This window comes from Aspergillus nidulans, chromosome II, assembly GCF_000011425.1.
Source record: "Aspergillus nidulans FGSC A4 chromosome II".
NCBI lineage: Eukaryota > Fungi > Ascomycota > Eurotiomycetes > Eurotiales > Aspergillaceae > Aspergillus > Aspergillus nidulans.
This window is the reverse complement of record NC_066258.1, coordinates 3,841,262-3,857,344: the sequence shown is the minus strand read 5'-3', so window position 1 is coordinate 3,857,344 and position 16,083 is coordinate 3,841,262. Positions and strand designations below refer to the sequence as shown.

General features: G+C 49.4%; 6 protein-coding genes across 6 annotated transcripts, besides 1 other annotated feature; 5 read left to right on the top strand and 1 right to left on the bottom strand.

Moving 5' to 3' along the window:
* Nucleotides 1-16,083: part of a sequence feature (contig 1.59 1..177453(-1)) that runs on past both edges of the window.
* Nucleotides 402-2,560, top strand: ANIA_03519 (Hsp70 family protein; the record flags this gene model as incomplete). Its single annotated transcript, XM_656031.1, has 7 exons — nt 402-474; nt 527-1,036; nt 1,107-1,173; nt 1,365-1,586; nt 1,642-1,744; nt 1,791-2,138; nt 2,186-2,560. 7 exons carry the CDS (start codon nt 402-404, stop codon nt 2,558-2,560), a joined length of 1,698 nt encoding a protein of 565 aa, XP_661123.1.
* Nucleotides 5,419-7,392, top strand: ANIA_03520 (uncharacterized protein; the record flags this gene model as incomplete). The annotated part of the gene is made up of 4 exons (XM_656032.1): nt 5,419-5,645; nt 5,703-6,305; nt 6,383-7,219; nt 7,278-7,392. The coding sequence occupies 4 exons, from the start codon at nt 5,419-5,421 to the stop codon at nt 7,390-7,392; spliced, it is 1,782 nt and encodes a 593-aa protein (XP_661124.1).
* Nucleotides 8,061-9,065, top strand: ANIA_03521 (uncharacterized protein; the record flags this gene model as incomplete). Its single annotated transcript, XM_656033.1, has 3 exons — nt 8,061-8,264; nt 8,355-8,525; nt 8,787-9,065. 3 exons carry the CDS (start codon nt 8,061-8,063, stop codon nt 9,063-9,065), a joined length of 654 nt encoding a protein of 217 aa, XP_661125.1.
* ANIA_03522 (flavohemoglobin fhbB) lies at nt 10,169-11,453 on the top strand (the record flags this gene model as incomplete). Its single annotated transcript, XM_656034.2, has 1 exon — nt 10,169-11,453. The coding sequence occupies exon 1, from the start codon at nt 10,173-10,175 to the stop codon at nt 11,451-11,453; it is 1,281 nt and encodes a 426-aa protein (XP_661126.1). The 5' UTR covers nt 10,169-10,172.
* ANIA_03523 (MBL fold metallo-hydrolase) lies at nt 12,553-13,787 on the top strand (the record flags this gene model as incomplete). The annotated part of the gene is made up of 5 exons (XM_656035.1): nt 12,553-12,722; nt 12,775-12,805; nt 12,861-12,991; nt 13,045-13,315; nt 13,368-13,787. 5 exons carry the CDS (start codon nt 12,553-12,555, stop codon nt 13,785-13,787), a joined length of 1,023 nt encoding a protein of 340 aa, XP_661127.1.
* On the bottom strand, nt 14,183-15,552 carry ANIA_03524 (Gfo/Idh/MocA family protein; the record flags this gene model as incomplete). Its single annotated transcript, XM_656036.1, has 3 exons — nt 14,183-15,183; nt 15,236-15,369; nt 15,437-15,552. The coding sequence occupies 3 exons, from the start codon at nt 15,550-15,552 to the stop codon at nt 14,183-14,185; spliced, it is 1,251 nt and encodes a 416-aa protein (XP_661128.1).

Genomic DNA, 16,083 nt, shown 5'->3' with positions numbered 1-16,083 from the left:
GTTCCTCAAACACGGATTGCAAAGAGAATCGGAGGGAAGCTAGGTTTTAACAAAGCATCAGTTGGTGTGAGACGTACAGTTTGAAAAATACTAGTAGGTGCGGGACAAAACGGGACTGTTGGGCTAGCCCTTTCTGAATAGGTCTATGGGCATGGCCCCTGCAATTTAAACATGCACAAGTTGGCCAAATATCATGGACCAACACAAGTCTCTGGTTTTCCGTCATGCAATTGGCTCATTGGAAGGCACCGCCATTCTTTGTGCATAGATGGGGTTTCAGAGCAATCAAAATACAGAGTCGGCTAGCTCATGCAGTTCCACTACCGGCCTCATATTTCGCCGTCACATCCCCTTTCTGCAAGCCGTTTATGGATGGCAAAGAAGTTGTTGTTAGCAACACCATGTCGACATGGGTAGAAGAGCGGTTTCCAGACATTGTGGTGGGGATTGATTTTGGCATGACATGCACAGGTTGTATGCCCTCGTTGACTTTTTGAGGCCATTCTTATGCAGCTGGTTTTCTCAGGTGTCGCCTACACGATCGGTCCGGAATGGGGTCCACCCAAAACGATCCAGCGATGGCCTGGCAAGCTGCTCAGCGAACTTGCCAACAAAGTCCCGACGAGTCTTGTTTACCGGCCAGACGGAAAGACGCCTGCAGAATGGGGATTCGGTTGCGATACGGAAGACAATACATCAGAGATAAAGGAGTTCTTCAAGCTGCATTTGGCACCGCAGAGCGCGAGCGAGAGCGAGAGCACGGGAACGAGCATAACGAGGAAGGAAGCCCGGCGCTGGTTCCAGGATTACATATCGTGCATTTATAAGCATGTTGTGACTCATTTTCACGGGTCTATTCCGGGATTCGAGAAGATGCGCGTAGAATTCATCTTCAGCGTGCCGACGACATGGAAAGATGTTCGCTTGATTGAGGACATACGCAGGCTGATTGCCGAGGCAATCAAGGCCGGGGCTCCTAACCACTGGGCTTGTATTGGACTCACAGAGGCTGAGGCGGCAGCGGTATATGCCTGTCGTGAGTATTATCAGGTTGGTTGGCTTCAGTATTGACGCAAAACTGGTTGAGTTGCGTTTGACATACCCAGACCGGAGATACGATCCTGGTTTGCGACTCGGGTGGAGGGACTACGGTGAGATTGCTCCTATGGATTCGTATGTTGAATCGTACTCTAACCGGGTTGTAGGACGTGAACGTTTTAAAACTGGCCTCCGACCATGGGGAGCCTGTGAAATTGGAGCAGCTAGGGAGTGTTGAGGGTGAGGCTGTCAACCCCTGATTTTATCGCAGCTAACCTCGTAGGACGCCCAATTGGATCGGTGTTCATTGATCGTACAATTTACAGGCTTATCGTTGAACGGCTGTCTAAAGTAAGGGATGAATTAGAGCACACACCTGAACATGTTGCATGGAAGATGCTATCGGGTCGCTTCCAGCGGTTAAAATGCGCCTTTGGAACTGACGTCGCACGCACACCCATGCTCAGCCTTGAAGTGCCCTTCTTAAAAAACTCGAGAACTGATTTACCAGTTGCCGGTATCTACGATGGTCAGATGAGTATTGAATGGTATTTGCTCCTCCCAGGGGAAATTGAAATGGCGAATTTGCTAATTCTCTACCAGGGAACACATTCAGCGTTCCTTTGACAAGAAAATCAACGAAATGTGCGAGCTACTTGACCGCCAGATCCAGAACATGGAGACAAAATATCCTCAAGATCGTATTGTAAGCCCACCATTCTACTCAGAGGCGTCGAGCTCACTCAATGCAGTCATATCTTATTCTCTCGGGTGGGTTTGGAAGCTCTCCCTACGTTAGGGATCGTCTACATCAACGATATGCAGTTCCAGGAGTAGCGAAGCATCCCAATGTCCTCGGCCTGCAGGTGCTCATGGCGGAAGAGCCACAGCTTGCGGTTGTCCATGGACTGCTTCTTGACCGAATCCAGCAGTTGAAACGCGGAGTGGTGATGTTTGGGTCCAGACGGTCACCGGTCAGCTACGGCATTATCTGTGACCTGATATATGATCCGGAAAAGCATATAGGAGAGCCAGTCCGGCGAGATCCAAGAGACAACAATCTTTATGCCATTGACCAGATTGAGTGGCTGATCATCCAGGTATCTTCCAATGCCAATCCCGCTCACAGAAGTACTAACGGTCGTAGGGCCACACTGTTCCTCACACGGGTATATCAAAGGATTTTCAGCTCAAGATAAAGCCCGGCGAGGAGCATCTTCCTTGGAAAGTCCATGTCGTCATGTCCACGAATCCCCCCGATTTGCTACCACAGAGCATGAAGGGCAAAGGCGCGCAGCATGTCTGTAGTTTAGACATCAGTACGGATGACGTGGACCGGAAAATGAAGAATAGAAGGTGGTATAACATGCGTCCGCGGTATTGGCGCGCTTTATTTGAGGTTCGAGTGGTCGTTGGCGCGGCGGATCTGACGTTTCAGCTATGGTCAAAGGACCAAAGGATTCGAAGTAGCCAGCATGAGCCGATAAGGGTGCAATGGATGCCAGCGGCGGCAAATGAATGAATGCTAGGAATCAGTGGCTGCAGACTTTGTCTTGTTCCCTTTCATGCAGTGTACAAATTTCTACTTTGATTGACCCCGGTGGTTCTGTTAATAAGTATTTTATTTTCATGTTATGCAGGGATCAATGAAGCTCGTATATTATATCTTGACCAATGACTTGCTTCAAATGCTCTTGATGGTTGAGGTATCATACCCCTGAGAGCAGACGATGTTTGACAACGACACTATGTTGACTGTTTTGGGATACCCCTGATACCTACCATACTAACAGAATCACTGGGGTCAATCACAGTATGCGTCTGCGCCTCTTGAGTACTTGCGCTGACAATAAATCATATATTCAGAGGGGGTCAATTTCGCTGAAAATGGAGATATTCAAAATTAGTCTGCCAGCGTTGCTGTTGGATCGCGAGTTAGTGATACAGAGGTCTTAAGATAACCGTAGTTTTTGTCCTGTTGTAGTCTCATCGAACTACAAAGGGTGCTAGTATTTTCAGTGGCTGGCCTAAAGTGTTTATCATGATGAACCTCTATCATATAGCCGGTCCCCAGGCTCGCGCAAGGATGACGGGGGAGACGAGCCCAGCTGAAAGCCAGATCGCGCAATAAGGGTGAGCCGCTCACCCTGTTGTCTCACCAGTTTGCCCACCCCACTTGCGTGATGGTACACAAGGACAGCAAACAAGACTTTGCTTATTCGATTACAGGGGCAATGCGTGGAGATCACATGTATATCCTGCCAAGGCGTACAAGGCTAATCTGGCTTCCTGGATGGCAGCAGATTCCCGAGCGTTGGAGACCTTGCAGTAAGTATGAGTGGCAGACTGATTCTTGCTGCTCTATACAAGAGATTCAGAAGGCGGCAGATGATGTCTGCACTGATAATCCCTGCAGAACAAATGATGGGGTGGTTACTTGTCTAATGGGGGTCCACGAGAGGCAGGTGCAGATAATAATCGAAATCAACTCGCATAATCATAAGAACGGGACCTAATAAACCTATTTAGCTATGACTATACTGGTCCCTTCAGCAAGTAAAGCATCATGCTAGCAGCAGCATGCTAGTTACACAGGTTTCATGCATAGCTCCCTGATCAGGTTTGCATTTTCTCTGGTTCTCAGGACGAGTAATTACTAGTGGTAATGGTGAAACAAAGCAAGCGATTCTGTACAGCAAATTACTATGAATTTAGATTCTGCCGGCCCAATACCAGCGTTTACATGAAATCGTTGACATTACAATCGCGTCGTAATAGTCTGCCGTACGTGTATTTATGATCGGTGGGTGATAGAAGACGGAATGGAACGAATACCTCTCTTATGCCGGCATTTCCACTCAACTTAACTAACCAACCAACTTAAGCATGTGGGTACACTGGGGCCCTGAAAGTTCCTTTGATCATTGTCAGCTCAGCCCCTATATGGAAAGGTGCACCGAGGCAACCTGGAATCTGGGGCGGGAAATGCGCCTAACGACCGCCGCGTGACTCTAAAAAGCAGTGACAGGATCCATACCCCAGCCGTGAGTGGGACAGACGGGCCAGCTGCATCGCCCAGGCGTAGGATTGGTTGGGGATCACCGGAGCTGCTAGCGGCCCGTCCTAGCAGCGTGCGACAAGCTATTCTAGTCTCAGGAGGAAAGCCAGCCCAAACGAATAAGAGTGCTGTCACGAGGACATAGCCAATTTCACATTGATGAGGGGAAGTCATGCTCATTGGCAAAGGCGTAGATTCCGCGCATGTCTCCCTGTAGCTCTATGTTCAGCCTCTCAGAGACAAATAGCTTGGGCCTGGGGAAGTATGTCGATCAGCCAAACCCGAATTTTCTGTTATTAATTTTAAGAATCATATTAAGGCCAAGAGACGAGCTAAAATGCTAAGAACCTTTAATTACAAATGCTAGTCGCCGACTCCACTAATACCGAACAAGCCCGCTAATGGGTTAACAAGTGCTCTATCCGCCAATCCGCCAATTCTAGCGCCCTTTCTGTTTCCTCCTTACGTGCTAGCCAGGACGGGATCCAGGCTACTCAGACAGACAGCATTCCTTCACCTCACTGTGCCCAGGGCCGCCCCTCCAAGCTCACATGAGATTAGTATTCAGTAATCTGGCACGGCTGAAACATTCTCGGGTTAACGGATGGTTAACGGATGTCTAATGAAATAGAGCTACAAGCTTACGAATGTCCGACTCTAATAACAGAGCATGGTGCTATTATAATTTCTTTTGGTTCCATTAACATTGCACCTGTATGAGCCTAGTCTATGCCTATCGAGGGGTTCAATTGATAACAGCAATGCGTTCTATGTATCTTATACCTATATGGGATCTGCAAACGTACACCAACAGAAGTACGATGTGATTAGTGTATTATTTATAACAAAGGTGATCTCGATCCTTTAGATGCGCAGGCAGGAACCAGAACACGAACCTAGTCTACAGACGCGAGGGATCATTCCTGCGGGCCAGCCCGTAGTCCCACAGCTTACACTGTAAGTACAGATTACACTGAGCATCTTCCCGGCTATTGCGCACGCATCCGTGGGTGGGAACACTAGCTCAACACAAAACCTACGCTAGGGTAATGGAGCTATTGAGCTGAGCCGGCTCTTATCTTTGGCTCCACCGATCTTCAAACAACCCAAGCCGTAGTTTTGAGACGAACGCATCAGAAACACAGTAGCGTGCTGTGCCGCACAAGGAGACTAAGCACATTAGTCCTCTTTTGGCCCTTGGCCCCATTTGCGGCGCAGCAGTTGCAGCACGGCAAAGATGACAGATAAAACAATGGATTAAATCGTTGCACCCCCGGGCTTGAGGAAAGGAAGATGAAAGGGGACAATTCGAGTTCTGCAGCATGATCCTCCAACACGTTTACGTGCTTGCTTTCCTTCAATTCCTCTTCCTCATTCAAGCCTCCAGTGCAGGATACACCCCTCTGCAAACGTACCATAATGCTGACAAAGACACAACTATTGCCATCAAGCGGGCCCTGGACTCCGCTAAGGGCACAACGTACACGCTTAATGAAACGAAATTGACGAAAAGTTGGGCTGACGCTACCCTATTCTCCGCTGGAATAAGGTACCCCGAAATCGTCTCGCCGATAGTTTGACACGCTTGCTGACAGCCAGTCTTTAGTTCCAGTACAAATGCCTCTGTTGCATCAGAGGATGCAACACTAGACCTCGAGGGAGGTCTTGCAGTTGTTTGCGCAGCATGTTATATCAATGGGTCTGTCAGCGGTTTCTTGACCGTGGAGAACGACTTCAATATTACCCAGGCAATAGATAATGTCGTGGATGAGGTTGCAAACGTGACAGAGTCGGCAATTGACCAGCTCGAAACTTTTGTTGATGATTTAATCGGCAACGTCACTGATATTGACAGTATCTCGGATTTCGACTTTCCTGCCTGGCCGACCCTCGACTTGGACTTGGACCTCGATGATGCAGACGGGTTCCCAGATGTACATGCGCAATTTGAATTCAACGACTTAGAGCTTTATGTGGAGCTGGATATCCAGTTGTCCGCTGGGGCAACATATACGTTGAACTTATTTACGTCGCAGAGTGTTGCTGGCTTCTCCATTCCTGGCCTTGAGGCAGGCGCGCTGTTCAAAGTCTCGCTGGTGCTGATCGCCCAGGCGGAAATTGACATCAGCAGTGGGTTTCATATTAAACTTGACGATGCGTTTGCGTTAGAGTTGGAACTGTTCAACAAGAATGTCTCGCAAATTTCAATGTGAGCCCCCGTGAACTCGACACTCATCCCATACGCTTCTCTTCTTCGTCAATCGAAGTCTAATAGTCTTCTCGCAGGCCCGGTGGAAGAATGGAATTTCTTCCAGTAGTCATTGAAGGCCACGGTAGCCTACAAGCCCTACTCCTACTGGAAGCCAGCGTTGGGTTTGAGATTGCAAGTCCGAACTCAATCTTGGCCGACATTGCCAGTTTTAGTGCTGGAATAGGCGCTGAAGTCTTCGCTTATGTGGGCGACTTTCTCGTGCAGGCTGATGCTTCTACTAGCGACGATGCAGACTGTGCAGTCGAAGTTGTTGCCGAATATACTCTTGCCGTGGGCGCAGCTGCGGGTGCAACTGTCGCTGTTGCTGAGTATGAATGGGGCCCTGCGCCTAGTACCACCGTTCCTATTTTCTATACCACCCTGGCGAGCATTTGTGCTGGAAGCAAGACGTCTTCACCGACTACTACACCCGTTTCCACACTAGAAGAGCGGGACAATGATCTCGAGAAGACGACAACTACAGTGTCCACCACATCAACGTACACCATGGTGTCCTGCTCCTCAAAGGGTCTCGTCAACTGTCCTGTCCGCCTGCAGAGTACAACATCTGTTGAGCGAGCATTGACGACAGTTCTAACTGTAGGACCAAATATGGAAGCCACCTTCCCCGTGGATACTTTTACTACCCTGGAAGGTGCTATTTCCTTTGGGAACAATGTTCGCACTTTCGGTGCCTTGTCCGGGACGCCGGTTTCCTATGTTCCCCCACAACCGACTTCTTCAGAAACTGGTAGTGCTGAAAGTGTTGGCTCAGCCGACGATGGCGGCAATTCTAACAAGACTCAACTTATTATTGGCTTGAGCGTGGGACTGGGAGTTCCGGCCGTCATAGCTATAGCGATTGGGTTATGGTATGCTTGCACCAAGGTTCCTAAATATGCAGGACGTCTTATTTACTAACTAATTTAGGTGGCTTTCTTATAAACATAAGGGATCTCGTATCAAACAAGATGGGGTGACAGCGGCCTCTCCAGGTCAGGAGCAGGGTGCGAAACAGCCAATGACAACAGTGAGCGCTACCTGAAGAGAAACTACACCTATAAGTACCTGTATATAATCAAGGTGAAGCTTGCTCTCTAAGTTTTCCATTCGTAAACTGGTAGATACGACAACAGGGTGTGAACAATAAAATATCCCCTCCGCTCAGCCATATTATGCCACTAATCTAGGCTGTTACTCATTTTCTGAGCTTAAGATGATTATGTAGGGCTTTCGTACTTTTATCTAACAAATCCAGTGCCAGGGAACGAAACAGGAGGTGAGGTGGTAAGTTGATTGGAACTTATACATAACCATTCTGGCGCTCATTTAAAAACCTGGCGCATGGTTAAGAGACATATGAGGGATCCAGGCGTCGGTGAGAGATAGTAGAACCTAGTTCCCATGCCAGTATAAAAAGATGCAGGAAACCACATCTTCTCCTCTAGTTAGTGAAAAGCCAGTACGGCTGCATTGCCGTTCGGCAGTGAAGCCGTTGGATTAGAGGCAATAACTCAGCGGCAAGTCCTCCGAACCCCGTGTTAGGCCTAATATATAAATTCGGTTCCCGAAGCCAAGTTCAGAGATAACTTACGTCGTCCCGCCACGCACATAGCCCTGCAGATAACCCTTTATAAAACGTGAAGATTTTTGTTCCTTTTATTTATACGAACCGTGAAATTCGCGTACTCAGAGTGCTCAAAGTCACCCAAGATGCAGTATCTGGATAACTATGCCGTTGATCAAATACTGATTAACCTCACTAAAGACGAAGCTACCGAATTTCGAAAGCTTATTGAGAAAACCTTTGAGGACTTTTCTATTAGCGGCGAGCGTCTGTACCAGCTCGATCCTAGTGCCATTACTCGCCCAACTGGACAACGCACTCTTTTCAGGCCCTTTACTTTAGACTCGAGCGTCGGTGTCAAGCTCCTTGTCGAGCCTTCTCTTAGACCCGACGGCAAGAAGGATCCATTGCTTGGAATCCTAATCCTGATGATCGGATAGGGCCATCTCACGGGCATATTAGATTCCGAAGAAGTGACTGGCTACCGAACTTCCATGAATGCCATGGTGCCTTTCACTTGGAGAGTCAATGTTGAAAATATTGTCATTTTTGGTGCTGGCATGCAGGCCCTGAGGCACACGCGCCTTATCCTGACCTTAAGAGGCTCTGAGGTCAGAACCATTACCTTTGCGAATCCTTCTCGGGACCGGGTGGATGCACTCATTGGAACGGTGTCCAGAGAAACGTAGCCCGCTGGAAATCTGACTGCTCTTTTCGCTTTATCGACACCTGCGTTAGATTACCAGGAACAGATTAAAACCCTCCTCAGCGCAACTGATTGCGTCTTCTGCACCACCCCTTCCCGAGAACCACTTTTCCCCGCCAGCTACTTGACTGAGCGGAGGAATAACGGCCGTCTACCTTTCATCTAGGCCTTCGGCTCCTGGCAATCGAACATGATCGAGCTGGATCCCAAAATACTGCATCATATTATCGCTGCCGATGGTGGCTACAACCCGATCAGCGGCGAGGACACGGGGGTGGTGCTGGTTGACGACCGCCACTACGCTCTTCAAAATTCAGGAGAGGCGGTTCAGAGCAAGCTCAAGGCCGAAAACATGGTTGAGCTCGACCAGATACTTGCCCTGATGAACTGGAAGATTGGATTTGTCAATGACCGGCAGATTAAGCAGACACAGTGGTTTATCTAACAAGGCTTATTGTCTACAAAAGCATAGGCATGAGCCTTACAGAACTGACGATAAGTAATGCCATTTTGGTGCTTGCACAGAACCAGCAGAATCATTCACAGTGTACAAATGACAAGGTCGATCATTTACAGTAAACTTCCTAAACATCTTAGAAGAATTCTTCAGACTGTGACTTCAGAAAAGCGATTGACAGGAACAGATCACGTCTTAATCAGTGGCAAGCGAGAGTATAGGACAGCCCAAGAGATTATGCAGTTTCGGGCGTTTGCTGCTGTCTTGACATTATAGACGCAGCTAACAGGGCTCACCTGATATCGCTGCCCAGTTAAATAGACTACCAAATATTATGGTGGATTTGGAGAAATATTCCTTTGACTACAAGCGCGTTCTGTGCTGCTGATCAACGAAATAGAAAGAGTTCGGGGAAGCATTAAAAGACAAAGTGACTATCTTTAGAGTATTGAAAACCAGGCAGCAAATATAGTCAGTGCATCCGGGAGATGATTGGTCACATTAACAATCGGAGCATTTTAGGACTCAACCTGCCTGACGAGTCTGTAGTAGAGACTGAAGGGTAGACAGCCCAGCTCCGCTGATTAATCGTCGACTTGCAGCTACACAGGACGCATGCATCTGCTGAGCATGAGTGGGAGGAGACATAGTTGGCACGAGAACCACCCTACTTATTTTGCCAGGATCAAAGGTCTCTACGCAATATTGGTGCCCGGCCATTCCATTCGCGACACTTAATACTGATGAGGGTTATCCTGAAAGAAGTAAAGGTAGTACTAGAGTGCCTATTCTATACTATTTTCTGAACTACCTATAGTAGGAGGAGTAGATATGTTAGGCTGTTTTGCTGGCGCCGGATCGCACAAGTAAAGCGAATAGAAAATAACATTTAGCGGATTTTGGAAGCCTTCATTACTAGTAGAAAACTATAATATCGGTAAATCGCTTGCCTGGCCAGGTGACTGGCGGAATCAGTTACAGCTCTGGGGGATTACGCAAGACGCAGCTATGACTTCATAAGACGCCTCACCCGCTGCTCCTTGTCTCTTGAGACAATACGGTTTTTTGCACTTCTTCATAATTAGACAGTTCAAAATGCTGAAGAATGTGTTGCGACGCGGTGCACTGCGTCTGGTGCGTCAACGCGCATCGTATGCGACCAGTGCTCTCACCCCCCAGCAAAAGCAGATTGTCAAGGCAACAATCCCAGCGCTCGAACAGCACGGCGTCACGATAACGACTCTCTTCTACAAAGAGATGCTGGAGAGGCACCCTGAGCTGAATAATATCTTCAACTCCTCGCACCAAGCGACCGGCGTGCAGCCTGCCGCTCTTGCTCATGCTGTCTGGGCCTATGCTAGTAACATTGATCACCCCGAGGCTCTTGCTACTGCAGTCTCGCGCATTGGCCATAAACATGCCAGTCTGGGTGTCCGCTCGGAGCACTATCCGATCGTCGGCGAGCATCTGCTGCGGGCTATCAAGAAGGTGCTGGGCGATGCCGTGACACCGCCGGTCGCGGACGCCTGGACTGCAGCATACCAGCAGCTCGCAGACATTTTCATTTCTTTTGAAGACGACCTCTACAAGCAGGCGACCCAGACCCCCGGAGGGTGGACGGGGTGGCGCAAGTTCGTCATCGCCGACAAGGTGCACGAGAGCGAGGAGATCATCTCCTTCCAGCTTGTTCCCCAAGATAATGGTCGCCTCCCGACGTATAAACCAGGCCAGTTTGTGAGCGTGCGCTGCTTTGTTCCAGAACTCGGCGTCTACCAGCCGCGACAGTACAGTCTGTCTGATATTCCAAATCAACGGTACTTCCAGATCTCCGTTAAAAAGGAGTTTGCGTCCGGTGCTCGTCCTGCCGGTCGTATTTCCAATGTTCTACATGAATCGCTCCCCAAGGGCTCTGAAGTCGAGATCAGCATGCCCTTTGGTGATTTTGTGCTCGATACCAATGCCACCACTCCAGTTGTTCTGATGAGTGGTGGTGTCGGCTTAACACCGATGATGTCCATGCTAAAGACCGTTACCAACAATTCCAAATCGCGACCGGCCGTATTCGTGCACGCGGTGCGCAACGGACGCGTCCACGCGATGAAGGAGACGCTAGCCAATATCATGACTGACAATCCACAGGTGAAGAGGGCCATCTTCTATGAGCAGGTGGAGGAAGGCGACAAGCAAGGTGTGGACTATGACTATGTTGGACGTGTCGATGTATCTAAGATCAAAGACCTGGTGTTCTTGCCGGACGCAGACTACTACATCTGCGGCCCATCGCCGTTCATGAAGGCGCAGAGTGAGGCGCTGGAGACATTGGGAGTTCGCCCTGATCGCATCCATATGGAAGTCTTTGGGTCGCCGACTCCATAACCAGCAGCATTCACGAAATGTTCTTGAAAAGTGACTATTTACTAAGTGTCAAAGCAAGTCAGATAAATGCTATCCTCCAATTGCGAAAAGAGAATAATGGCTTGGAACGAGATGAGAGCTGGTCGTGAAAGTACAGACGAACCATTGCCACATTTGTGCCATTTGGCGCGTTCTCCTGGGTGGCACCCTCATGGCGGCCGTGTGTGTGCTCTCACGTTTGTTATTATTAATGTCACAGTGAGCCTAGTCTCTCACACATTCCTCCATTCATCAAGGTCTACAAGGTATCGTTCATCATCACCGGCTTGTTTCTGATCGCCGAAGGCGGGCCGTTGATTTTGTTCATCGACTCCACATCGTCAACGGACGCCATTTACGGCTGCATGATGTTCGTCGCGGTGGGTGCTGTGCTGGACTGTCGATGGTGACCGGATATACCGTTGCCACGTTGACCCGAAGCAGGAAGACATCGGCGCCGGACTCAGGACGCAGAATTTTCCCACAGATCGGTAGCCAGGTATATGCGCTCGTTGTTTCCGGGCAGATATGCCAGTTCGAGGTAATTCGGAACATCCTTGCGGCCCTTGCTGGTAGTAGCATTTCCCAAGAGGTCATGGAGGGTGCGAAGGCCAGTACTCAGAGCACCGTGTTTCAGACTTTGGATGGGGAGCTGCAGGAGAGGGCGATCCAAGCGGTCATCTAGGCAGTGAAGCCCACCTATGTCTTGGTTCTTGTTGCTGGAGAGGTTATGACGTTGCTCGTCGCTTTGTGTATGAAGTGGGAGAGGCTGTTTGGAAAGCCTGTCGTATTGCTGCGTAGAAGATTGTCATCGAACTCTAACAAATCAGCCTCGCCCTTGTATGGCCTAGGCGGAAGTCGCACGCTGAGTATATAATACTACCGAAATAACCTAACCTTGACTGAAGCCTCCTCAGTTTTATTGTTGACGTCGCAATCATTGCTGGCGCTTCTGTGCTCAGTCAGAAAGATATAGTGTGTTAGGCACTTGACGTCATGACCACGTATGATTATCACCAAAATAGCCCCTGCGAAACGCTCCTTGCATCTGTCTATTCGCACAAACCAGTCTCATCTAATTATGCAGCATATTGTAATTGACCCGAACCATCTCCAGCCGCCCACCCGCGATACCGGCACCGACCAGGTTCCGCGAACCCTGCCGCCAGTGAAGAACAGCAAGGTGCACCCCAGCAAACCAGGCAGCGAGAATGCGTCGATCTATTTCATCGGGAATGCCACGACCATATTGTAACGACCTTATCCAGTATGTCACATAGTAGGCTGTACTAACGGAGCACAGAGAATGGCAAGGTGTGCGTATCTTGACAGATGTGGGTATACACTAGTTCCATGATATAACAAGCCTGACAAAATGCAATACCGTAGCCCAACTTCCTCCACGCTGGCGACCACCTTCACCTTGGACCTGGGTTGACATCAACCCGGAGACACAACCCGGCAGTTGAGCTGCAGGAGCTGCCGCGCATTGATTTAGTCCTGCTGTCACATTATCACGAGTGCGTGCTCATCTCCTTTGATTTAGATACCAGCCAACTAACTACAAAGCTAGAGACCACTTTGACCGCAAAGTTGAAGAATCCCTACGGCGTAACCTACCTATCGTGACAACAAGCCATGCGAAGTCTGTCTTGACCTCTAGAGGCCCAGACTCATTTACGAATGTCTATGACCTGGACCCTTTCCACCAAATGATGATCAACTTTGCGACCAAGATAGAGGCAAAGGACCAGTATATGCCAAGCCTGCGGGTAACGGGGATGCCCGGGAAGCACGCTCCTTTGGGCACGGCAATGGAGAGTCTGAACGATATCGTCGGGGCGGTATACAGTTTTCTATCCATCTTACTTGTCTGAATAATGCTTACAAGGCCAGATCCCTCCAACAAATGGCTGGATTCTAGAGCTTGGCTACGGCCATAGCGCGGACGGATTTAAAGTGGGCTACCGGGTCTACATCTCGGGCGATACCTTGATGTTTGATGAGCTCAACGAGATCCCGAAGCTATACGGAGAGCATAATATTGACCTCATGATAATCCATCTAGGTGCTGCCATGGTACCGTCACCATCGCTAGCACCATTCACCCTGATGGTCACGATGAACGCAAAACAGGGGGTAGAGCTGATGCAGTTGGTTAAGCCGGACATCACTATTCCAGTTCACTTCGATGACTATGATATCATGTCGGAGTCGCTGGAGGACTTCAAGGCGGCTGTTGCAAACGCAGGCTTGGGCTGTGGTGTCGTGTACCTGGATCGGGGGGAGGAGTACCGCTTTTCCGTAAGACGTTAGCTCAACCCTTGGTCAAAGTTACAATCACCATAATATCCCAGTTTTAGAGGTAGTCTTTCACCAGTGAAAAAAAAGTTTGAAGGTGCACTGATGAGACGGCTGTGATTCATCGGCTGGTACAAAGTGATTTGACAAAGGGACGGCGGTCTGTGCCACGAACATCGCTAGCCAGGAATTGTCGCTTGTGATATATTGGTAATGCTAGATATTTAAGCGGGAAATAATCTATTCACAAGGAACTAGGAGTAGCTTACTCAGGATTGCTATCACTCTTTGCCCTCGTTTACTACTTGTGTTCCATAACTATCGATAATAAGTGGGAAAAGAAACTAAAGCTAGGCACTAGAGATGGGATGAATACATTAACAACAAACGGGGAATACAGACTGGAGCTCTTAAGACTTGTTGACCTGGAATGAACTTGTGGGCCGACGGCCGAGTCCACTTTTTTCATAAGCCATATCCAGCATCTTCATTTGGGCAATGGAGTCGGCACCACTAATCCAATGTTGCGTCTCCCGACCCTTCACTCGATTGACAAATTGCTCCAATTGGTGTCGATAAGACATCCAGAAAGGCTCACCGGGAAGATCCGCGAATTCCCCTCCAGCCTCTTTGAAGGTGTAGGCCTTATGGTAGGTTGTTTGCTCCCATCCACGGATAACCTTGCTTGTATCTCGGTTCCGGACCTGGTAGATGTCCTTGATATCGATACGATGCCAGAAGATCCCATGCACAAAGCCGTGGAGGGTAAGCTGACGCTGTTGAACTTTGACTTGGGTTTGAGGGAGAGTCTCATCTGCGATAATGACTTCTTTTTGGGTCACGGTGACATGCGAAGGAGTCCAGTACGTAGGCCCCTTCAACGTACTTGAAGCCTCTCCGATAGCACCGTTGGGAAATCGGAACGTTGCATGAAAGTCATAATCACACTTATCATGGACCCCGTCCGTGTATGCATGCACCTCGCAACTGAGACACTCCTCAGGCTCAGCGTCAAAGGCCATCCGCAGCGCAGCCATGTTGTAAGTGCCCATCGCCATCATGCTTCCACCCGAGAGGTTGTAGTTGAAGTGGATGTCATCCTTACTGGTCCCCCACCACGGGATCATCGAGACTGCGTTGACATGCTCAATGTTGGCCGGATCGATTAAAGAGCGGAAGTAGGACCAAGCCGGGAAGAAGCGACTGTGAAATGCCTCGAGAATGACAGGACCATTTGGCTGCGACAACTCTGGGAGGTTGAAGAGGATCTCCGCCTCGGTCGCGTTGGACACTGATGGCTTCTCAACCAGCACATGCTTACCGGCCCGAATGGCTCGGACAGCCCATTCAAAATGTAGGCCGTTAGGCAGCGGAATGAAAACACAGTCGATGTTGGGATCGCTGAGAATGTCTTGGCTCGTCAGCGGACAAATCACTGGGGTTAGTGTTTGGGGGTTCTCTACCCTCATATGAATCTCTGACTTCCGGGATGGAATGGGCCTTTGCGAACTCCTCAGCCTTCTTCCGATCACGAGCCGACACTGCTTGGACGATGACTTCAGGATGAGATTTCGCCGGAGTGATCAGAGCCAGTGGTCTGAGCGGAAAGTCAGTCACGTTAGGTCCGACTTCACACATGAGAGTCTGTGAATCCTCATACGTACGCAATATTGGCCGCTCCGAGAATGCCAAACTTGAGAGCGTCTCCGCGCTTAGGAGGCGGTTGAGGTGGGCTGAATGCCTGGTAGATTCGACCGACCATAGATGCCAGGGCCGCCATGATGCTACCGTAGTATGAGCGGATCTCCTCAACAGCGAACTCTGCGCCTACGCACCTTTCTCTTGCAGACGGTTAATAGCGGTGACAACCTATTTGGATGTGGAAGGAAGAGACAGCCGCGGTAAAGGATGGGAGAAAGTTGGAGGAAAAGCTGAGAGGAGGAAGCCAAGGCAGGAAGCGCCTCGTGTCTATTAACTGGCAGCGGCCCAGGGAGCTAAACACACAAGCCTTGCGATTGCGGAGACAAAAACCAACGAAACTGAAGTCCAACCAATTGAGTTAGCCAAACTACCGGTGAATCGCTGCCGGACATTTTCTGAGTCAATCACCACAGATGCCTATTCCAGGCCGCGATCTTACGGGGCGCTATGTTTAGGCCTGGGAGGTGCGCGGGCTGAAAGATCATAGGATCCTCAGATCTGTCCTTTGTATCTAATCTCGGTTGGAAACGAGGCGTTACTGGAGTCATGCCTGTGCGCAAGTGTGGTCGCTAGCTACCTGACCGGCTCACCTAAATGCCTAGGCCCGCGG